Source organism: Scyliorhinus canicula, chromosome 9 (assembly GCF_902713615.1).
Source record: "Scyliorhinus canicula chromosome 9, sScyCan1.1, whole genome shotgun sequence".
Taxonomy (NCBI): Eukaryota; Metazoa; Chordata; class Chondrichthyes; order Carcharhiniformes; family Scyliorhinidae; genus Scyliorhinus; species Scyliorhinus canicula.
In genome coordinates, this window is record NC_052154.1 from 191591715 (window position 1) to 191615529 (window position 23815).

At 46.8% G+C, this 23815-nt stretch overlaps 1 protein-coding gene across 1 annotated transcript; it reads left to right on the top strand.

Annotated features, from left to right (window-relative positions):
* The first annotated feature begins 5726 nt into the window (after positions 1 to 5726).
* On the top strand, positions 5727 to 10454 carry dbx1a (developing brain homeobox 1a). Its single transcript, XM_038806140.1, has 4 exons — positions 5727 to 6269; positions 6859 to 6960; positions 8917 to 9119; positions 9870 to 10454. Exons 1-4 carry the CDS (start codon positions 5894 to 5896, stop codon positions 10209 to 10211), a joined length of 1023 nt encoding a protein of 340 aa, XP_038662068.1. The 5' UTR covers positions 5727 to 5893; the 3' UTR covers positions 10212 to 10454.
* Positions 10455 to 23815: the final 13361 nt, after the last annotated feature.

Genomic DNA, 23815 nt, shown 5'->3' on the forward strand with positions numbered 1-23815 from the left:
CACCCAGCTATGTTTGTTTCCTGCTTACCAAATAGCGCAAAACAGCTGGCCGTGCGAATTAAACCCATTAAAAGCACATTTATAATAAATTATATTCGCAAGAATGTTGTCCTTTGGCACTGGGAAGTAAAGCACGGGGATGGATCATTTGAATGAAAATGTGGGCAACACTCTACCTTCTTAACATCGCCTGAAAGTCTTAGAACATTTTACTAAATAGATTAACTCGCCGATTGTTTGCTTCACATTTATCAGCTTCATTAAGTGAATGGCTGAACAAATATATTACACATGCATGAAAAGCTCCTTTGGCCGCACGTATTGTGCCTCAGCCTGACAGGTGGTTAACTGTTTCTGGGCAAAAAAAATAACAAATGAGGAGTTGGGGGGGGGGGGGGGGGGGGGAGATCTTGAGGAGCGGATCATTTGGCCAATGCTGCAAGGTAACAGGTCACACTGTAGCTCCTCATAGTCTTGCTCACGGGGGTGGGGGGGGGGGGGGCTGATCTTGAGGAGCGGATCATTTGGCTAATGCTGCAAGGTAACAGGTCACACTGTAGGTCCTGATAGTCTTGCTCACGGGGGGGGGGGGGGGGGGGGGGAGAGATCTTGAGAAGTGGATCATTTGGTCAATGCTGCAAGGTAACAGGTCACACTATAGCTGCTGATAGTCTTGCTCACAGAGGGGGGGGGGGGGGGGGGGGGGAGAGAGATCTTGAGAAGCGGATCATTTGGTCAATGCTGCAAGGTAACAGGTCACACTATAGCTCCTGATAATCTTGCTCACAGCCCACCTCTGCTCGCTACATCAAATCAGCCCAGAATTCTCACCTTACCACTCGCACATTCACACACACACACACACAATTATATATCACTTAAAAAGCTTAAAATGAGACAAATTCCAATTCTCCGTTTCTGGCTAAGAGAGGTGAAGCTAATTGAGTCTCCAAAGAACATTTTTGTTTTTGAATGAGGTCGTTTGGAACTTTGGTGTGGGTGGGTCTGCACAAGCCCCTGCCTTGTGCAGACGGTCCTCAGTCCCAGGCTAAAAGCATCAAGATTTTCTCAGCAGTTTGGGAAGCGCGAATCAGCTTCAGACGCTGCAGAAAGCAAGCGTTTGGGCGCAGGAGGGGTTCTTTTTGAATTCTCCCTCTGTGTACCCGAACAGGCGCCGGAATGTGGAGACGAGAGGATTTTCATTGCAGTGTCAATGTAAGCCGACTTGTGACAATAAAGATTATTATTAAAGGGCACTGGTCAGAGCATACACAGAGTGCATGGCATTTCTAGCTAGAAACTGCCAATGAATGTTCTATTTGGGGGGGGGGGGGAGAGGGGGGAGGAATTTTTCGTCATTTGCAATTATTGAAAGAAGGACGCGAAGAAAATGGACATGAGGATAGCCAACCTCACCGACTCTCCCAGATCACAAACTTACCTGTCCCAGAGGGGGGGGAAACACATTCCCAGAACTGTAGAATCATTTTCTGACACAGTCTCGAAGCCGCCACATTTAATTTGCAACACTTGAAAAGCGTTCGTTTGGCAACAGGCTGTAAAACAGCCCCTCAGGGGCCTTAAATGGGTTTAGTTTATGATCTATAATTGAGTTTCATCGTCAGTAATCGCTTTAGGAGCTGATTGCGAATTGATCAAGTGCATTTCGCCAGAAAATGTTTTTTGGGGGTGGGTGGAGGGAGGGATTGGGGTGGAGTGCAAGGGAGTAAGTGTGGAGCGGTTACACATAATAATTGGAGGAGAGGAACTGAGAGCAGTGTAGGGGGGTCTGGAGCCTGTGTTGAAATGTTTTAGATAGGGTCCCAATACCGAATTCGAGGGAGGACAATTTTCAAACTGGGTTAGGGGGGAAATCAGAGCCATTTTGCACACACCTTCGTCTGATTCTCATTAATGTGGGACCCTAATCAGAAGGGAAATAAATTCACCCCGCCTGAATCTTTGGTGATTTGGGGGGGGGGGGGGGGGGGGCATCTCACCCAACACGTTCACTGGGGTCTGGTAACGTCAAGTTTTCTGGGGAGTTTTGCCACAAGGTTCGACACAAAGTCTTGAGCGCCCTTTGTCAGAGTGGTTTCCTGGCTAAACGCAGAGGGCCTGTCAGGACTAATATACTTTTCATCTCCCAGATTGGTCACGGCTCGACGCAAAGGTGATTTATTATTAAGTGTTGGTGATACCGTTTGGTGAAGGGTGCATGTTTAAAAAACGTTTAGTATATGTTGTGTGTGTGTCTGTGTACAAATAGACGGTGCCAGTGTTTTTACTGCCTCGACCATACGCCTGCCAGGTAATTTCACGGGGATTAAAACCCTTGGACTGGGTTTTTTGAACCACGAGCGAAAGAAAACGTTTCTTCCGCAAACTCTCCTCTCTTTCTTTAAAAAAAAAATCCCTGTTCAGATTCACAAAGAAACTGAGTGACTTAAAAAAAATGCAGATAACTGCCGTCAATATGAATGGCGGAAAACACAAAAAGGACGAACATGGGTCAAACAACATTAGTCACAGATCTTATCAGGGACCAGGCACTTCTAAAGAGAACCTTCAAAAATCCCTCCAAAATAAATCTCTCAGTCAAATTTCATTGCGGATTCTGCTTTATTCCGCTTTGAACGCTTGTTTTGTCCCCCCCTCTCTTTCCACCCCCCCCCCCCCCCCACTTCTTCTCCTTCGTGTGGTTCAGGATTTTTTTGTTTTGTTCTGTTTTGTTTTGCAAGTTGTGTCAAGAGTGTGGCAGAGTCCTTACCCAGGGAGACGGCATCCACGTGTATCCCAGCATGGGTTTGACCCAACCTCCACAGTCAATGTCGTTATCCTGATTTAATGCAAACTGCCAACAATCGTCCTCTTCACAGGCACAACTGCCCAATTTATAGGTATATAATGCGGAGTAAATCAACCCGGCGGACCTAATAATTACCGAGAAACAAAATTATCAAGGCGAATGCAGCAAGTGTCTCTCTCCCCCACCCCCATGACTATTTTTAGGCAATCAATCGGACATTTGAATGTTTTTTTGGTTTCCCAGCTTCGTTCGCATTATATTTCACCGCGACAAGGATTCTATTCTTCCCATATCTCGTTATTTCTTTAGCATCCCGATGCCCAATCCACCGTTGGCGTTTCAAGGGAATTGGCTAATTCGACAAGAATAATAATTTACATTAGTGTCCCAAGTAGGCTGGCGTTAACTCTGCGGTGAAGCTACTGTGAAAGTCACCTGTGGAAATGGTTCCGTTGACGGAAAATTTATTTCACTGCATCTCTGGTCGGTGATCAAATATCAGTCTCGTCCCCAGGTGTCTGAATTGTTCGCCTATCGAAGCGTTTTAGAATCAGCCAGCGCCAATGTCGTTGATCAGATTTCTTCCCTTTTCTCCACCGCCTGTTATCGGGAATTTATTCCAGAATTGGTGGGACTGATTCAAGTGTCAGGTGCCTTACATTTTCCAAACATGGACACGTTAAAACATTTTAATGAATTTAGGATGGGGGGGGGGGGGGTTAAATCTATCTGTCCCCAACTCCACTACATCCCCAATTATTTATGTTTAGATATAATTACTTTTTTTTTAAACTTCGTCAACAAACTCGAAAATAGCAAGTGGCTGACGCTGTTGGCAAAGACGGTGTTCTGAGACAGAAAGCTTACTCGAGTAATTTAGTTGATGTGCTGATAATAGGATGAAGCGGTTTATACCTGGCAGGGCTCAGAGCAGCGTCTCTCAGACAGGGCCACTCTGCAAAGGAATCTCCCAAATCCTCCATCGTACACATCAAGTTTGGCCAATGAAAAAGTCTTTCGAGGTTGGCCAGAAGCAGCATTCGCTGAAATGATTTTGATGCCTGTCTGAGTGAGCGTGGACAGTGGTTCCCCAACATCAGGTTACACAGCAGGGAATTTGCTTCTGACACCATCGCGCGAATGAACAACACCATTTGATAAGGGAACTCCTTTTTTTTAGTGAAATGAAACGAAATTCGCCCCTCACATTTCCCATTAAGTTGGGCATTTAATTTGGCATTGACAGAAAAAAAACATTCAATTTGAAAAAAAGCTTAGTGAGTTGATGACTTGTTTTATTTTTCGTTTTGCACTTGTTGTCTCAGACTTTCTGGTTGCATCATTTCCACCCTCAGCACCTTGTTTACAACGAACCCCCACCCGTGCTCTTCCCGTGCACAAGTGTGATGCCAAATGTGGCAGCAGAAACACACCGATCCACTCATTCAAGTTTAAACCCCGTCCGCCCAGGATAGCGTGATTGCTAACGTGACCGTGCGGGACTGTTTTCAAAGTTTAAAAACGAATTAATATCTCCACTGGGTCCCCTGGCTGAAGCTGGGTCGCATTTTTGCTCCCTCAATGGGTTGAAAACCCACGCACGCAGTTTTTTGTTGTCTCTGTTGGGACAGAAACATGCGGATAATCTACAGCTGACTGGGAACACTGTGCAGAGAGGGAGAGAGAGAGGCTCGAAACGCATTTTCTACCGACATAAAGCTGCTGAAAGTCAGCTAACACGATTTTTGAAGCATTGTGTTGAGTAAATAATAAAAAAAACAGCTGATGGTGACAGTTAGCTGATGCCGCGGTTAATAGGATAATATGGCTGTTGCCCACTTTCTCCGCATATTAAAAGATTAGACGACGTTTTTTCTAGAATACAATATTCGACACATCTGTTGAAGAGCAATGTGATCGATTTTGAAATCGTGGATTAGCAGGTTTTGTTCTGCAGCAGAAAGACTGTAAGCCCCTCTTTAATAACGCATTAACTGTTTAGTCAACTCTCTTTAAACATCTAGGACACATTAAGTATTGTTCTCCTCCGCCATATGTTGTAAGTGACCACTTTCTAATATTGTGCTTTGTGCCTATTTTGGTTTGTTTGGCGTAGAAATGTTTTCTTCCCGAAGTTGCAGCTTGAGTTGCAATATGTGGGGAGTAAATATATCAACGATATATCAAAATTGGACCTTCTCCACATGTGAGCAGGAAATACTATATTCTCAGTGTCCACAGTTTTGCTTCTATGAGGATTTGTATGACTCTTAAATAATTAACTAGTTCATTTACGTGTGGACAAAGACGATGCCCGTTTAGCTTGTATGTTAACCATCCTAACACCACTTTTGTTTACAATTTAGCTCATAATATTTTCTCTCGAGTTGTACACATGTACAAATATTTTACTCCCACTAGTTAAGGGCAGTCTGCAGTTTAAACGTCTCACTCTTGCCCCCCGCCTCCACAAGGAGATTATGGTGTGAGATATGAATATTTATTGGCCAGTTTTGTAGGCACAGCAGGGGTAGCAAATAAATTTAGTGCTTTCTTTTCATAATTCCTTTCAAACGAGGAAAATGTCATTGGAAACTTGGAAAATTGTCTTTTAATTAGCCTGTGTGCATCGCACCCAAACAAAACCCGCTCAAATCCTTCAGTGGTGTTTTCAAAAGAGGCGGTCAGTATCCAGAATTAATGGCTACACCTCCTTTGTTGGAGCTCCATTGTGATTGCTTGCTTATGAAGTCTAATCCAATCATAAATTGCTCTAGTGGGCCAATCAGCGAGCCGGAAGGTCGGGGTAAAAGAAACTCATGTGGAGAACTTTGTTGGAATTCATTGTGAGAGCTGTCACATTTGAAAAGACCTACCCAGCCTGGGCAATATAAAACACATCAGGCAGAAAGAGACGATGGTAGATAAGTCTTGGAGCTGGTAGTTGGATCTTACTGGAAGTGGAGGGGGGGAAGTTGCAAAAAAAAAAAGAAGCTCTTTGCCGAACAGGACTGATTGGAACTTCCTCTCTCTCTCTCTCTCTCTCCCTCTCTCCCTCCCTCCCCCTCTCGCTCGTCTGCAGACATGATGTTCCCAAGTGTGATTGCTCCTTCTGCAATGTACCCGGGCCTTTTGCGGCCAACGCCAACCCTGACACTGCCCCAGTCTTTGCAATCCGCCTTTTCCTCCCATGCCATGGGGGCCAGCTTCCTGATGGAGGATCTACTGAGGATCAGCCGGCCCACCAGCTACCTTCCCCGATCTGTGTCGGCCACCTTCTCCCCGCCCGTCTCCGGCTCCGCCACCAGCCCGAGCCCGGCGGTGGCAACGGAACAGGTCAACCTCGCCAACTCGGTCAGCGGCAGCCTCTGCTCGCCACACCATTCCAATTCTCCCAGCAACGATTCGAATTACCTCAAATTCGGTGTCCACGCCATCCTCTCGTCAGCCCCAAGATCGGGTGAGTGTTCACATCTCCAGTGTCAGTCAGGGGTGGTAGGGGGGGGGGGGGGGGGGGGCAATGTGACCATGTTCTGATATTGCTTACGTGGCTGCAGATGAAGCTTTAACTCGCAATCCTGGGGACCGTTTCCCTCTGCAATATTTGGGAAGGAAAAAGGACACTTTCAAGTTTAAAAATATCACAAACTTCAATTAATGTACGCATCTGATTTCTGAAATCAATTTGTGTCAATATTATGAGATGGAATAGTTCATTGCCATCTAAATACGTGAAAATATCTAAATAACTAACATAAGCTAACGCAAGCGCGGTATTTTGTTGTTTAAATAAAATATACGTTGGTGGAAGCAATCTGTGGTTATTTAAATGTGCTGCAAGATGTCTAACTGTGATGTGTTTCAATGAACACTTTTTTCGAAGTAAATATGTATGAGGTTGCCCAGAAGGCACACAAATTGGGTAAAGTCGTTATTTATCCTTTGCCAGTTGGGGAAGTGTGTGTAACTGTTGTTCCCCCACCCCCCTGAAATGCAGGGGCTGTTTCCAAGTCCACACGTGTGAGAATTTGAAATTCCATCTCTTGCAGAATCGTCCCACTCGCTAATCCCAGGGCTTTCCCCGAAGGCTTTCTGCTTCCCTTATGTCGAAGGGTCGTTCCAGCCTTTCCTCCGCTCCTCGTACTTGCCAGGTGAGTCTTGCCCTGTGATTCTGTCCTCCCCCCCTACCCACCCTTACCTAGCCGCTCCAACCCCCACCCCCCCCCCCCCCCCCCCCCTCCCCCCGCGGGTCCTCTGGCCTCTCGCATACTTTTTAATGGTACATTTCCCAACCCATCCCGGGGGTTGGAGAGGGAGTTCAGAGGTTGTCCGAAGTACAACGCTTCGGAATCAGTCGCGGTTATTTGATGCTCTATTTAGCACACGCAGTGACGGTTGACATTCTGCTCTGCTTCCATGATCTACAAATTAGCAGGAATTGTCACTCACTAGGTTCGAGGCGGGTCCTTTCTCAGAGGGGCTGCCGGCTTTCCCTTCACGGCTAAAGTTTTCCCACAGGGTGCTGCACTTTACCAATGCTCCCTAACAAAGCCTGAAGGGCCATGACCAATCGCTGCTTCATTCTTGAACAACCACACGCAGTCTCAGGGCCAGAGCTCCCCCCCCCCCCCCCCCCTCCCCCTGTAAAGGCTGCCTGTGCCTCATTACTCCGCCGACAGGGGGGGGGGGAGGTCCCCCTTAACAAGTTATCAGGGATTCGGAGCCCGCAAGAGACCCCAAAAAACAGTCCAGAAAAATGTAAATGCACCTAGAGTGACCATCTTCCTGTTCAGATTGGCAATAACTTTTCCAGCAGAAAAGAAACCTGGACATTCAGGAGGCTGAGGAGATGCAGCAGTTTTCCAACTCCCCCAGTTCGACCAATTGAATCAAATTCAGAATGTCAGTTTCAGCGGTGTTAAACTTGAATTGATGTAACGCACCCCGCCACACAGCCTTCAAAGCACACCCTCGCCCCAATTCTCTCCCTCCCTCCCTCCTTATATGACCCAGTCAACTGGAGTTCCTGCAGGGAATATTCAGAAATATCTGCTGTGATCACTCTTTCCCATTACACGCACCCTCCTTCCTCAGTCCCATATCCCATTTCCCCCTTTCACCAGCCCCGTGACGGATTCCACTTTTAATTGACATGTCTCCGCACAGTTTAACATTCTCAAACGAAGGCTCCTCCAAACTGTTGGGCTTTCGCCGCCTTTATTCACAAACTGAAATTGGAAGCTTTTTATAAATAGCTTTTCATCTCCATTTAATGGGATTTTTTTTCAAGGGGTGGGGTTGCAAAGAGGCTGCCGTAATCAGCATTCGCACACTGATCTTGGCATACAGATCGGTAAAGAGTGTGAATGTGTAAGTGTCTTTTGTTCCAATAATATATGGCTTTGGTGGCCTGTGCTGAGTCTTTTTCTGTTAGTTCATTACTGCACAATTACCATTTACGCCTCATTAGAATTTCTGGCTGCTATTAGCTTCCAAAAGGAGAAACTCTCCCTTTTTAAAAAGAGAAACCACACCAACACCATTTTAAACCAGCCAATGGGCTCATTATAAGTTCATCAGCTTTTCCCTCACACAAAACACGTGCCAGTGAATGTATTTCCCCCCAAAAAAACTTTCCCAGTGTCCCCTTCAAGGGCCGATGTTGGGGATAAGATGCAAGGGACTCAATTTGGAATGAGTTTAATGCCTTTTGCCAGGACTAAGTTCCGAGTTTATGTGATCACACTGGAGTGTACAATGCAAACATTTGATCTTTTTTTTAAATTTAGAGTACCCAATTCTTTTTTCCCCCATTTAAGGACAATTTAGCGTGGACTATCCACCTACCCTGCACACCTTTGGGTTAGTGAGGGTGAAAGAATGGAAGAATGTGCAAACTCCACACGGACAATGACCCAGGGCTGGGATTCCAACCCAGGGCCTCAGCAACGCATTCCCAGTGCTAACCACTGTGCCACATGCCGCCCTAAAGATTTAATCTAATTATAGCCCATTGCAGCATCTAGCCTTTCAAGTGATCATATGCCTGATGTTTTGCCCAATCTTTCCTACTGAAGTAACATGATCCCCTCATCTTTCTCCCCCAGCCTCTTCCTCTGTGGTTCCAATCCCGGGGACCTTCTCTTGGCCGCTCGCCGCCCGGGGTAAGCCCAGGAGAGGGATGCTCCGTCGGGCTGTTTTCTCAGATGTCCAAAGGAAAGCATTGGAGAAGATGTTCCAGAAGCAGAAGTACATCAGCAAACCAGACCGACGCAAGCTAGCAGCTAAATTGGGGCTGAAGGATTCACAGGTAATTTGTAACCTTCACCCTCCTCTGAACCTGTCCATTGCCTCCCCCTCCCTCCCTCATTAGACCATAAGACATAGGAGCAGAATTAGGCCATTCGGCCCATCGGGTCTGCTCTGCCATTCAATCATGGCTGATATTTTCTCATCCCCATTCTCCTGCCTTCTCCCCATAACCCCTCATCCCCTTATTAAGCAAGAACCTATCTATCTCTGTCTTAAAGATACTCAGTGATTTCGTCTACACAGCCTTCTGCGGCAAAGAGTTCCACAGATTCACCACCCTCTGGCTGAAGAAATTCCTCCTCATCTCTGTTTTAAAGGATCGTCCCTTTAGTCTGAAATTGTGTCCTCTGGTTCTAGTTTCTCCTACAAGTGGAAACATCCTCTCCACGTCCACTGTACCCAGGCCTCGCAGTATCCTGTAAGTTTCAATAAAATCCCGCCTCATCCTTCTAAACTCCAATGAGTACAGACCCAGAGTCCACAACCATTCCTCAGATGACAATGATGAAGGACCTATGCTCCGAAAGCTAGTGATTCCAAATAAACCTGTTGGACTTTAACCTGGTGTTGTAAGATTTCTTACCGATCCATCCTTCAAGGCGCTTTAAACTCGCCTGATCATCTCACAAATATATATAATAATAATCTTTATTGTCACAAGTAGGCTTGCATTAGCACTGCAATGAAGTTACCGTGAATCCCCGAAGGTATCTTAAAAAATAACCTTCATTGTTATTTTTTTTGACAGGTGAAGATTTGGTTTCAGAATCGAAGGATGAAATGGAGGAACTCTAAAGAGAGGGAGCTCCTGTCGGCCGGGGGCTGCAGGGAACAGACCCTACCCACAAAGTTAAACCCTCACCCTGACCTCAGCGACGTGGGAAAGAAATGGCCTTGCAGACTGCACTCGGGGGACGAGGAGGAGACGGGAGGCAGAGACAGTCCCAAATCTTCGTCAGGCCACTCGCCCGAGTACAAGTGCGCAGACAGCATGGACACACACCTCCGCCTCCTGTCACACCAACACACCGCCCAACACACGTTCTCCTCTGAAGAGGAGGGCGATGAGGAAGAAATCACCGTTTCATAAACTTGTCTCCTCCAGCTCATTTTGCGAATGGACATTTTTTTTAGCGTTTGCAAAGTAGGAAGGGGGGAGAAATCCGAATCTTTATGCGCTGTCTTTGCACAGCTTCAGTAATCTGTACACAGTTTTTGTACAAATTATGCGAGTTGTATCAATATTTTATACCAAGATTATTATGAATGACTATACATATAGTTTGATTAGATTTTAATTCAAAGTTTGAAAACTTTTTAATGACTTAACGTGAAAATGTAGACTTTTGAGGTCATAACTTATAAAGAAAGTTTTATTTTGTATTCCGCAGTGTATAGGTGCATAATGTTTATATCATAAACGTTTTGTATAATATCAAATTAAAAAGTAGACATTATGAGATGGGTTTAAAAAGACGGAAATTGTGCCTGTCAGAAATATTTTCATTACTTTGCTCCAGAGAAACTCAAACGAAAGAGAGCCCTGAGGTAGCCAGGGGTAATGGGGAGAAACCGGCCGCAGGAAGCCCCACAATTTAACCTAGTTCAGGAAAAACAACTTGTCATCGCCAAAACATTCCATAGAACTCATAGAATCCAACAGTGCAGAGGAGGCCATTCAGCCCATCAAGTTTGCATGGACCTAGGCTCACTCCCCCTATTCTCCTAACCCCAGATATTGATCATAGCCAATCCACCCAATCTGCACATCTTCGGGCTGTGGGAAGAAATCGGAGCACCCAGAGGAAACCCACGCAGACACGAAAAGAACATGCAGACTCCACACAGACTGATTCAAACCCAGATCCCTCTGTGATCTGATGCACATTCCTTAGAGAAAGTTACCAACACCATTTTGCCTTCAGAAGTCGCAAAAATTAAAATAACACACCCTGTTTAACTTCATAGAATGTGCATCTTCTCACCTTTCTGAGAAAGGTCCCAAAGAAAATAACAGACAATAATAAGAGAACAGGACAATGTTGGAAACACTCAGAAAGTCTGACAGTGTCCGTGGAGCGAAAGAAACATGGTTCACTTTTCGAGTCCAATGTGACTCTTTGTGTTTTCGTTTTGTTAATTTAGAGTACCCAATTCTGTTTTTCCAATTAAGGGGCAATTTAGCGTGGCCAATCCGCCTACCCTGCACATCTTTGGGTTGTGGGGGTGTGACCCACACAGACACGGGGAGAATGTGCAAACTCCACACGGACAGTGACCCTGGGCCAGGATCGAACCCGGGTCCTCAGTGCTATGAAGCAGCAGTGCTAACCAGTGCGCCACCGTGCTGCCCTTCATGTGTCTTAAGTTCTTATTAAATTAACACATTACTATCATAAGGAATTGCTCTAAGTTGGATTTAGATTTGTTTATTGTCACGTGTACCGAGATACAGTGAAAAGTATTGTTCTGTGTACAGTCCAGACAGATCATTCCATACATCAAAAAACACATCGGGCATACATAAATATACAATGTAAATACATAGACACAGGCATCGGGTGAAGCATACAGGAGTACTAACCACTGCGTCACTGTGCTGCCCTTAATGTCACTTCTTCCCAGTGTGAATCACTTTGAGGTTCTGAAGAAGTCACAAACAAATCAAAATGTTAACTTCTATTTCAAATCTCTAGCACTGCAGCATTTTGCTTTCATCACAGTTGGGTCTCATTAGAGTTGGATGATTAAATGTTTTCAGTGAAGTTTTTTTATGTGCAGTTATAGGGCTACTATCAATCTCCCAGATAGCTGTGGAGTGTGATGTTCAGTTTGCAGATTCTAGTTGTACTGCAGACCGTGCATTGCTCTGGGTCACAGTGAAGTCAATCACTGGGGGTGGGGGGGGGGGGGGGGGGTGCTGTGTATCAGTGGTTAGATGATTGAAGAAGAGATTTAGAATATGTCCAAGAAATCCTTAGTTGCTCCAACCTCCAATAATGGCACTCAGTGTTAACTGGTGCTCTATCCCATTGGATACTCATGTTCCCAAGCTTATTATGTCACCGGGATAAATAAAATACTGGGAGCATCACAGCGCCTTTGTGTGCTCCTGTATTTTTCCTGAAAGCACATAGCGGAATAGAGCCAACGGTTTCATCAAATAATAACGGCCACCCAAAATAATTCTCCCTGGGATTAAATAATTATCCCAGGACCATGTGCACAGGTTCCTGGTCCTCAAACAGCCTGATCCCTGCAGCTCCTAAACAATGAAAGGCAGCAAAAGCCATCAGATAGAACTTGCCTCCTTGTACCAGTCAAAGCTTCTCAAGTTTTCATGGCACTCATAACTTTCAGACATGAACAGGGGACATCACAATTTGAGCTGCTACTTTCAGCAGGTGACCGGTGGCGTACCTTCCACTCATGCTCAATGTATGAAATTTGGAATGAGACATTACCTCCAATCACATCAGCAACAGGGCTCCAGCAACTTGGATGAAATCCCAGGGTCGTCACTCTGACTTTCCCTTTGTCATTTGCCATCGTTGTCCTTTCCTTCGAATATTCATCCTTTATCCCTCTTTCGGTGCTGGGACCACAACTTTCCACAATATATATTCATGATCTGGAAGAAGGAACTGAAGGCACTGTTGCTAAGTTTGCAGATAATACAAAGATCTGGAGAGGGACAGGTAGTATTGAGGAAGCAGGAGGGCTGCAGAAGGACTTGGCTAAGCTAGGAGAGTGGGCAATGAAGTGGCAGATGGAATACAATGTGGAAAAGTGTGAGGTTATGCACTTTGGAAGGAGAAATGGAGGCATAGACTAATTTCTAAATGGGAAGGTGCTGAGGAAATCAGAAGCACCAAGGGACTTGGGAGTCCTTGTTCATGATTCTCTTAAGGTTAACGTGCAGGTTCAGTCAGCAGTTAGGAAGGCAAACGTAATGTTAGCATTCATGTCAAGAGGGCTCGTGTACAAGACCAGGTATGTACTTCTGAGGCTGAATAAGGCTCTGGTCAGAACCCATTTGGAGTATTGTGAGCAGTTGGACCCATATCGAAGGAAAGATGCACTGGGCTTGGAAAGGGTACAGAGGAGCTTCACAAGAATGATCCCTGGAATGAAGAGCTTGTCGTATGAGGAACAGTTGAGGACTCTGGGTCTGTACTCGTTGGAATTTAGAAGGATGAGGGGGGATCTTATTGAAACTTACAGGATACTGTGAGGCCTGGATAGAGTGGACATGGAGAGGATGTTTCCACTTGTAGGAAAAACTAGAAGCAGAGGACACTAACTGAGACTAAAGGGATGATCCTTTAAAACAGAGATGAGGAGGAATTTCTTCAGCCAGAGGGTGGTGAATCTGTGGAACTCTTGGCCGCAGAAGGCTGTGGAGGCAATTCGCTGAGTGTCTTTAAGACAGAGATAGATAGGTTTTTGATCAAAAAGGGAATCAGGGGTTATGGGGAGAAGGCAGGAGAATGGGGATGAGAAAATATCAGCCATGATTGAATTGCGAAGCAGACTCGATGGGCTGATTGGCTAATTCTATTGGCTAATTGGCCCCTATGTCTTATGGTCTTATGTAGTGATGACCCTCATTCCCAACCTTCCTTTCCTCTGCAAAGTTCTTGAATGTGCCAACACTTCCTAAAACTTTGCTCCTCTTTCCTACAACTCCATGTTTTAACTTCTCCAATCAGATTTCTGTCCATGTCAGAGTAATGAAAGTTTCCCAATCAAAGCCATGGACAGCATCTTATGGCTGTGACACAGCCCTCTTATTAATAGGGCCCTTATCTTCACCAAGTGTGCCCTGTTCTTTATGACTTGAGTGATTCCATCCTGGGCTTTATAAATAGACGCAGAGAGTATAAAAGTAAGGAAGTTCAGGTGAACATTTATAAAACACTGCTGCAGCCCCAAATGGGGTATTTTTTATTTTTAATATTTTTTATTCTCCTTTTTCACATTTTCTCCCAAATTTACACCCACCAACAATAAACAATAATCAATAACAAATATGCCAATCCCCATATCAATAACAACGATCCCATCCTCCCACCAAATCCCAAACATTAGCCTGCATGTTCACATAAACAAATGACAAAAAGGAATCAGGAATCACCCATAGTCGCCATTAACACACACTGCCCCCCTCCCCCCAACCCTCCCATCCATCACCCGCCAACTAATGTTCTATGTTATCCAGTTCTTGAAAGTGCATAATGAATAATGTCCATGAATTGTAGAACCCCTCTGTCCTTCCCCTCAGTTCAAACGTAACCTTCTCAAGAGTCAAGAATTCCAACAGGTCCCCCCGCCACGCCAGGGCACAGGGTGGAGAGGCTGCTCTCTAACCCATCAGGTTCCGCCTTCGGGCGATCAACGAGGCGAAGGCTACGATATCTGCCTCTGTACCTGTTTCCAACCCTGGCTGGACCGACACCCCGAATATGGCCACCCGGGGGCCCGGGTCCAGCTTCACGTGCACCACTTTAGAAATTACCCTAAACACCTCCTTCCAGTAATCCTCCAGCTTGGGACAGGACCAAACAAAACATATCAACGTGATTAGCCCCCCCCCCCCCCCCCCCCCCCCCCCCCCCCCCACCACCACCCGCAACGTTCACACACATCTCCCCAAATGGGGTATTGAGTCCAATTTTGGAGCACCTAACATTAGGAAACTTGTGATTGCATTGGAATCGGCGCAGAAAAGATCTGAGAACGATTTGGGAGATGAGTGAACTCAAATAGGTGTATAGATCGGAAATCTGAAACCGTTTAAAAAAAAATTAATTTATGGGATGTAGGCATCGCTGGCTCGGCCATCTTTTCTTGCCCATCTCTACTTGCCCTTGTGAAACATAAATAGAAACATAGAAAATGGAGTCAGGAGGAGGCCATTTGGCCCTTCGAGCCTGCTCCCCCATTCATTATGATCATGGCTGATCATAAAGTTCAATACCCTGATCCCGCCTTCTCCCCAAATCCCTTTGATCATTTTAGCTCCAAGAGCTGTATCTAATTCCTTTTTGAAATTACATGTTTTACCTCAACTACCTTTTGTAGTCGTGAATTCCACAGATTCACCACTCTCTGGGTGAACAAATTTCTCCTCACCTCAGTCCCAAGAGGTCTACCCCTTATTCTCAAACTATAACCCTCTCAGTCAGGTCTCCCCACCATCGGGAACATTCTTTCTGAATCTATCCTGTCTAATCCTGTTAGAATTGTGTAAGTTTCTATGAGAGCTCCTCTCAGTCTTCTAAACTGCAATGAATATAATCCTAACCGATTTAGCCTCTCCTCATATGACGGTCCCGCATCCCAGGAATCAGCCTGGTAAACCTTTGCTGCTCTCCCTCCATAGCAAGAACATCCTTCCTCAGATAAGGACACCAAATCTGCACCGAATGCTCCAGGTGTGGCCTCACCAATGCCCTATACAATTGCAGTAAAACATCTCTATTTCTATAATCAAATCCTCTCGCTCTGAAGATCAACATACCATTGCCTTCTCTACAGCCTGCTGTACCTGCGCGCTTACTTTCAGCGACTGCTGCACGAGGACACCAAGATCTCGCTGAGTATCCACTTCTCTCAATTTGCACCCATTCAAATAATAATCTGCCTTTCTATTTTTGCAACTGAAGCGGATAACCTCACATTTATCCACATTATATTGCATCTGCCATGCATGTGCCCACTGACTCAGCCTGTCCAAATCCCACTGAAGCATCTCTGCATCCTCCTCACAGCTCACCCTCCCACCCAACATTGTATAAATTTGGAGATACTACAGGCGGGATTCTCCGGTCGCCAATTCCGAAATCATGTTCGGCGATCGGGCGGAGAATCACGTTGGCGCCGAAATTGGGGGAGGTGCCGCTTTTGTGATGCTCCGGCCCCTCCAGAACGGCGTCCTCCAGGAGTATGCCAGACACCATATGGACGACCACAGGGCATTATCTGAGGCCCTCCCCATGATGCGCTCCGCCCTGTAGCCACCTAAGATGGACACTGGGCTACAAAAATGGAGGACAGCTAAGGCTGCAGGGAGAAAACAGTCTTAGCAAGGACAAGCAGTTTGCAGAAGGATAATTAGCATTCTGCACGTACAGAAACCAGTTTATGACCAGGTGCAGGATCTCAGCTAAAGGTGTAAATGGCAACAACGATTTGCATAGTAATGAGGTGATCCAGATCTAGGCCCACACAATAGAAACATTTAGGTTTGAATGGATACATTGAGTAGACGCCCAGACGAAACGGCACCATAAGTATCCATCACAAAGAACCATAGAGACCGCCCCACCCATCGAGAAGCGACCCTCAGATTGGGGGGTTTGGAAAATATCGATTGGGAGAAGGCCCAATCGATACCTAGCAGGTGAAAGAGCCCGCCCCAAGGGGCACGGACCTCTAGGACCTATAAAAAGAAGGTCAAGCACATGATTCGGTCTGTTGCTTCCAGACTCCGGCCTAGGCTGTTGCATCCTGACTCCGACCCCAGCCTCCAGATTCTGTCTTTCATCACCGGCCGTTGAGCATCAGCCATCGTTCAGTAAGTGCCAAAACAACGCTCGCTACGTGACCCAGGCATTGCTTATACTCTTGCCGACTATTAGTGAACAGAAGGTGCAGTCCAGAAAGGAACAAAGGCCTTGTCCCCTGACCTTGCTGGTTCCTACTTAGATAAGTATTTAGTCATTTAATAGTAGAAATAAGTATTAGTCTTTAGCGTATGCATGTATATTTATTATATTGGTTATAATAAATCTCAATCATTTGAACTTACTAATCGGTGTACAGGTTTATTACTTTGAACCTGACCTTGATATACTTGTGAGGTGTCTAAATATGGCACCTGGCGACTCCGAGCAGAATTACATACACAGTGCTGTAGTAGTGTTAAGCACACGGCCTTTACACGGAGGCGTGTTAATACACTCCAATAAAACGCGTAATACACTCAAATAAAACGTGCAACAGCCCCTGACCAGCCAAGTTCCCAACGGCGAGAGTCTTGTTCGGGAACTCGGCATGGCGGTTGCAGACTCAGTCCAGCGCCGCCACAGTAAGGCAAGAGCCGATCTGCCGGCAGGGGGGACTTTGGCAGGTGCTGGGGGCACTGGTGGGAGTTGGTCCGGGGGGGTGGCGAGCCTGGCCAAAGGGGGGCACTATTTGGCAGGCCCGGTCCGCGCGCGGCAGGTGCCATGTTTTACGGCGTGGCCGCTGCAGCCGCCGTCGTGCGCATGCGTGGCCACGGGCCCGGCAAATCTCCGTCTGTATCGGAGCTGGAGCCGGGTGTTATACGCTGCATGCCTGCTAGCCCCCCACCAAACGGAGGATCGGTGGCTGTTTTGTGCCGATTTTTTGGTCGTAAAACACCACCATTTCCACGCCGGCGTTAGGTCATAGTCTCCAAATCAGAGAATCCAGCGCTACATTTAGTTCCCTCACCCAAATCATTAACATATAACATGAACAGTTAGGGTCCTAGCACAGATCCCTGTGGTACCTCACTAGTAACTGCCCGCCAATCAGAAAAAGACCCATTTATTCCAACTCGTTGTTTCCGGTTTTCTCACCAGCTTTCTATCCATCTCAATACATTACCCACAATTCCCTTTCACTTTAACTTTACATAGCAATCTTAAAGTGGTGGTGAACTACATTGTTAAACCACCACAGTCCCTGAGTTGTAGGTGCATCCTCAGTGCTGTTAGGAAGGGAGTTCCAGGATTTTGACTCAGTGACAGTGAAGGAACGGTGATATGTTTCCAAGTCAGGATGGTGAGTGACTTGGAGGGGAACCTCCAGGTGGTGCTGTTCCTAGGTGTTTCTATCCTTAACCTTCTAGATGGTAGTGGTCATGGATTTGGAAGGTGCTGCCTAAGGAGCCTTGACGAGTTCCTGTAGTGCATCTTGTAGATTGTACCCACTGCTGACACTATTTGTCATTGGTGGAGTGAGTGGAAGGGGGAGCAATCAAGTTGGCTGCTTTGTCCTGGATGGTGTCGAGCTTCTTGAGTGTTGTTGGAGCTGCACTCATCCAGGCAAGTGGAGAGTATTCGATTACACTCCTGACTTGTGCCTTGTAGATGGTGAATAGGCTTTTGGGAATCAGGAGGTGAGTTACTCGCTACAAGATCCCCAGCCTCAGCCCTGCTCTTGTAGCCACAGTATTAATATGGCTGGTCCAGTTCAATTTCTGGTCAATGGTAAGCTTCAGGATGTTGATAGTGGGGATTCAACGCTGTTATTGAATGTCAAGAGACGTCAGTTAGATCTTCTCTTGTAAGAGATGGTAATTTGCGTGACACAAATGTAACTTGCCACTTGTCAGCCCATGCCTGGATATTGTCTAGGTCTTGCTGGATTTGGTCACTATCTTGAGGAACCTCTTCAGTGATGTCCTAGAGTTGAGATAATTGGCCTCCAACCAGTACAACCACCTTCTTTTGTGACAGGTTTGATTCAAACCAATGGAGAGTTTTCTCCCTGATTCCCATTAACTCCAGCTTTGCTCAGGCTCCTTGATGCCACACTCGACCAAGGCAGTCACTCTCACCTCACTTTATAGAATTATAGAATCCCGATAGTGCGGAAGGAGGCCATTTGTCCCATCGCGTCTGCACCAGCCCTCTGAAAGAGCACCCTACCTGGGCCCACTCCCCAACCCTATTCCCGTAACCCTACCTAACCTGCACATTTGTGGACATTTTGGGAGGAAACCAGAGCACCCAGAGGAAGCCCACGCAGACCGCAGAGAATGTGCAGACTCCACACAGACAGTCACCCAAGGGCAGAATTGAACCCGGGTCCCTGGCGCTGTGAAGCAGCAGCGTTAACCACTGTGCCACCGCGCAGCCCTGCTTTAGAGAAGAGAAGGTTAAGAAGTGAATTAATAGACGTGTTCAAAACCATGAGAGGCCTGGATAGAGCAGCCAGGGAGAAACTGTCCCTTTGACAGAGTGTTGATACTGAGAGGATACCAAAGTTTGGCAAAAGAAAATGAGAGGGCTTGAGGAAAAGCCTTTTTACACAGTGAGAGGTAGGGTCTGAAATGCAATTCCTGAAAGTGTGGTGGTGGGACATCCAAACATGGCTTTCAAAAAGGAATTGTGTAACTATCTGAAGAGAACCAAGTTTGCAGGGCTCCAGGGAAAAGGTAGGGGTGCAGAATTAACTGAGAGGGAGGACAAGCATGGACAGACGAAATGCCCTCGTGTGTTGTAACCATTCTATGATTCTATTCACATTTGATGCTAACTCTGCCTCTGGGATTGTCAGCAAATTTGTACAATAATTTCTTTTTTTGAAATATATTTAGAGTACCCAATTATTTTTTTTTCCGAATTAAGGGGCAAATATCGTGGCCAATCCACCTACCCTGCACATCTTTGGATTGTGTCGGTCAGACCCACGCTTGTACAATAATTTCTACTGCAAAATCATACTTACATTATGATATGTTAGTTCTGTGACATAATTCAGCAATCCGGTGATCCTAGTATTGACCTGGACTCAAAGGGAATACATGGGAGGTCCATGCTGCACTGAAAGCAGTGTGTCGTCGATGGTCCACATTCTAGAATGATGCTTTGACCCTTCATTGGCTGCGTTGAATAACTTTTGTATGAGTTGTGAAAACTTTTCCTATCTTGTTCATTTGTGCAGCGGGTCAGGGGTACACGGTTGCTGACCAGACGGGAACCTGAGCTGAGTGGCAATAAGCTGAAATTGTTGCCCTCTTCTCCAGAACTCCATCCACAAGTTCAGACGGAGGTCTGTTCATGAATCAATCTTGACTTGCATGCAGGCAAACCACAGTAGCCTCAGAATTACACATGTTCCTCTCTCTCTCGTTTCTTCGTGTGACACAAGCTGGTTCATAAGCCACTTCTGATCTGACGTGTGAGACCTCCATTATCAAAGGTTAATCGGGATTAGGTCGATTTCCAAAGTTTATGCTAACACTAAAGTGTTGAAAGATTACTCCCAACAGAGAAAAAAGTACACAGGACATTACATAGAAGAACATTAGCATGAAAATAATAAAAACACAAAAGCAGAAAAACCTTTGCCAATCAAATGGAGGAGTCTGTCTCTAAGTTCGTCTTAGTTGATACATTACTATCATAAGGAATTGCTCTAATATGGGGGTGGTGCAGTCTGGGCATGTGATTATGCGGCGGTCTGCTTTGCTTTTTTTTAACGGTTTAACAACTTTTATTTTACAGACATTAAAGTTGTTCTTTCCAGAATCTTGTTCAATGGATTATAGTCACAAGAAGGGCAATTTAATGCCACAACCATAAGACATAGGAGCTGAATTAGGCCACTCGGCCCATCGAGTCTGCTCTGCCATTCAATCATGGCTGATTTTTTTTCTCATCCCCATTCTCCTGCCTTCTCCCCATAGCCCCTGATCCCCTTATTAATCAAGAACCTATCTATCTCTGTCTTAAAGACACTCAGTGATTTGGCCTCCACAGCCTTCTGTGGCAAAGAGTTCCACAGATTCACCCCCCTCTGGCTGAAGAAATTCCTCCTCATCTCTGTTTTGAAGGATCGTCCCTTTAGTCTGAGATCGTCCTCTGCTTCTAGTTTCTCCTACAAGTGGAAACATCCTCTCCACATCCACTCTATCCAGGCCTCGCAGTATCCTGTAAGTTTCAATAAGATCCCCCCTCATCCTTCTAAACTCCAACGAGTACAGACCTAGAGTCCTCAACCGTTCCTCATAAGACAAGCTCTTCATTCCAGGAATCATTCTTGTGAACCTCCTCTGGACCCTTTCCAAGGCCAGCACATCCTTCCTTAGATGTGGGGCCCAAAACTGCTCACAATACCCCAAATGGGGTCTGACCAGAGCCTTATATAACCTCAGAAGTACACCCCTGCTGTTGTATTCCAGCCCTCTCGACATGAATGCTAACATTGCATTTACCTTCCTAACTCCTGACAGAACCTGCATGTTAACCTTAAGAGAATCTTGAACAAGGATTCCCAAGTCCCTTAGTGCTTCTGATTTCCTAAGCATTTCGGTAATTTTTGTTCTAATAGTGTTAACTGATAGCCCTGGTGAACAATGGAACCCCTTCTGGCCAATCAGGATGAAGGAAGGCAGATCTAACAGATGCCAGGTTGGTCCACTCCTTAACCTCCCGTTAACTGCTCTCCCCCAGGGTGTGTTTGTCGAATAGGTCCTCTCCAAGTTGGTGATCTGACCTCCAAGCTTCTTAATGGCCTCAATTTGCTCATTCAAGTAGATTGATTCCATGAATTGGCACAGAATAGGGCACCCCCTCCCCTGATCCCACCCTAAAATGCTGCCTCAACTGCCTCCAGATCTTCAGCGTAGTCACCACCATTGGACTCACCGAGTGCTTCCCTGGAAACATCGGGAGTGGCGCCGTTGCCAGCGTCCGCAACTCCCACGCCCTGCAAGAGCCGCCTCCATCCTCATCCACAGAGTCCCCACCTCCCTATTCCACCTTGTGATGCATTCTGAATCTTCTCTGCATTTGCCGCCCAATAATAATACATCAAATGTGGGAGGCCTGCCCCCCCCCCCCCCCCCCCTCCCCGCCCCACCTGCCGTTCCCTCTGCAGTATCACTTCTTAATCCGAGCCACCTTCGCCGCCCAAACAAATGAGGAGATCAGCCTGTCCACCCTCCTAAAGAATACCTTTGGGGAAAAAAACCGCCAGGCACTGAAACAAGAACCAGAATCGCTGAGAAACATTTATCTTTACTGCCGGTACCCGGTCCGCCAACGGGAGATTGTCCCACCTCAGCAAGTTGGCCTTCACCCCCCCCCCCCCCCTCTAGCCAAGCGAAGCTGAACTTCCAGAGCCCTGACCAATCCTGGGACACCTGCACCCTCAAATACCTAAAGTGAGACGCTGCCAGATGAAATGGCAGCCCCCCGGAGGGGAGACCATAAAATATTCACTTTTCCCTAAATTCAAATTGTAACCTGTAAACTCTGAGGTAAGAAGCCCATTATGCCCCCCACTGAAGATCCCGGCTCCGAAATATACAAGAACAAGTCATCTTTTTTTTCATAAATTTAGAATACCCAATTATTATTTTTCTAATTAAGGGGCAATTTAGCGCGTCCAATCTACCTCCCCTGCACATCTTTGGGTTGTGGGGGTTAAACCCACGCAGACACGGGGAGAATGTGCAAATTCCACACGGACAGTGACCCAGGGCCGAGATTTGAACCCGGGTCCTCAGCGCCGCAGTCCCAGTGCTAACCACTGCGGCACCCTGCTGCCCACAACAACAAGTCATCTGCATATCACGACATCCTATCCTCCATCCCCCCCCCCCACTCACTACCCCATTCCACAACCCCGAACTCCTCAGCGCAATGGCCAAGGACTCTATAGCCAATGCAAACAGAAGGGGGGACATGGGGCATACCTGCCTCATACCCAGGTGCAATGCGAAATACCTGAATTCATACTATTTGTGCGCACGGTTGCCATCAGCTCCTTTTATAACAGCTGTACCAACTCACAAACTTCAGCCCAATCCTAAATTTTCCCAATACCGTCATCAAATAACTCCACTCCACCCGATCAAACGCCTTCTCCGTATCTAATGCCACCACAACCTCCCTCGCCCTTCACACTGCCGGAGAATGCACCACATTCAACAGCTTCCTCCCATTCGAGGACAACTGTCTGCTCCTTAGGAGCCCAGTCTGCCCCTCCCCAATCACCTTCGGAAGGCATCCCTCCAACTTTAATGGCAGCACCTTTACCAATGTATTGGTATCCATATTCAGCAGAGATATGGGCCTTTACGGCCCACACTCCACCAGGTTCTTGTCCTTCTTAAGCCACAACGAGATGGGGGCCTGCCCCATTGTTTGTGGCAAGACACCCCTGTCATCGGGTCTTCGAACAGTCCCACCATCAACAGCGCCAGCCTGTCCTTAAACCTTTTATTAAATTTAATTGGGAACCCATCCGGCCCAGCTGCCTTCCCTGCCTGTATCCTCCCGATTGCCACCTACACCTCTTCCACCCCCTTTGGCTCCGCCAACACTACCCCCTCCACCTTCCCCTACCTCAGGCATTCTAACCCCCCCCCCCCCCCCCCCCCCCCAGAAACTCCCTCATCTCCCGCTCATTCATTGGTGGCTCTGACTTAAACACGTCCATATAGAAGTCCTCAAACACCCTATTAATCTGTTCCAGAGCCGCCACCAACTCCCTCCATCCTGAACCTCACCTGAACTATCCCCCTCACTGTGGCCTCCCCCTGGAGCTGACCTGCCAACACACTCCCTTTGCCCATCTCGATTGATGCTCCGCTTTCCCGGGGACAATAGGTCAAACCTCGCCTGCAACTCCTTCTTCTTTGCAGGAGACCTGGGTCCGGATCCTCCACGTACCTCCCATCTGTCGTATGTATGTGCAGATACACCAGGGGTTAATGTGTAACCCCACATCATCCCAATTGGGGCCATATATACTTACCAGTGCCATCAACCTCCCCTCCAACCCACCCGTCACAATCACATACTTGCCCTCCCGACCCGCCACACCTTCTCCACTAGAAACCTCACCCGCTTGCCCACCAAGATTGCCACCCCCTTGCCCTACTATCAAACCTCGAATGAAACACCTGACTCTCTCACCCCCCCTCCTACG

What these genes read in the sequence shown, in the direction of transcription:
- dbx1a (XM_038806140.1), top strand. Translation starts at nt 5,894, where the DNA reads ATGATGTTCCCAAGTGTGATTGCTCCTTCTGCAATGTACCCGGGCCTT. An exon ending in CCGCTCCTCGTACTTGCCAG is followed by an intron (nt 6,961 to 8,916) that starts GTGAGTCTTGCC and finishes TTTCTCCCCCAG; the next exon opens with CCTCTTCCTCTGTGGTTCCA. An exon ending in TGGGGCTGAAGGATTCACAG is followed by an intron (nt 9,120 to 9,869) that starts GTAATTTGTAAC and finishes TTTTTTTGACAG; the next exon opens with GTGAAGATTTGGTTTCAGAA.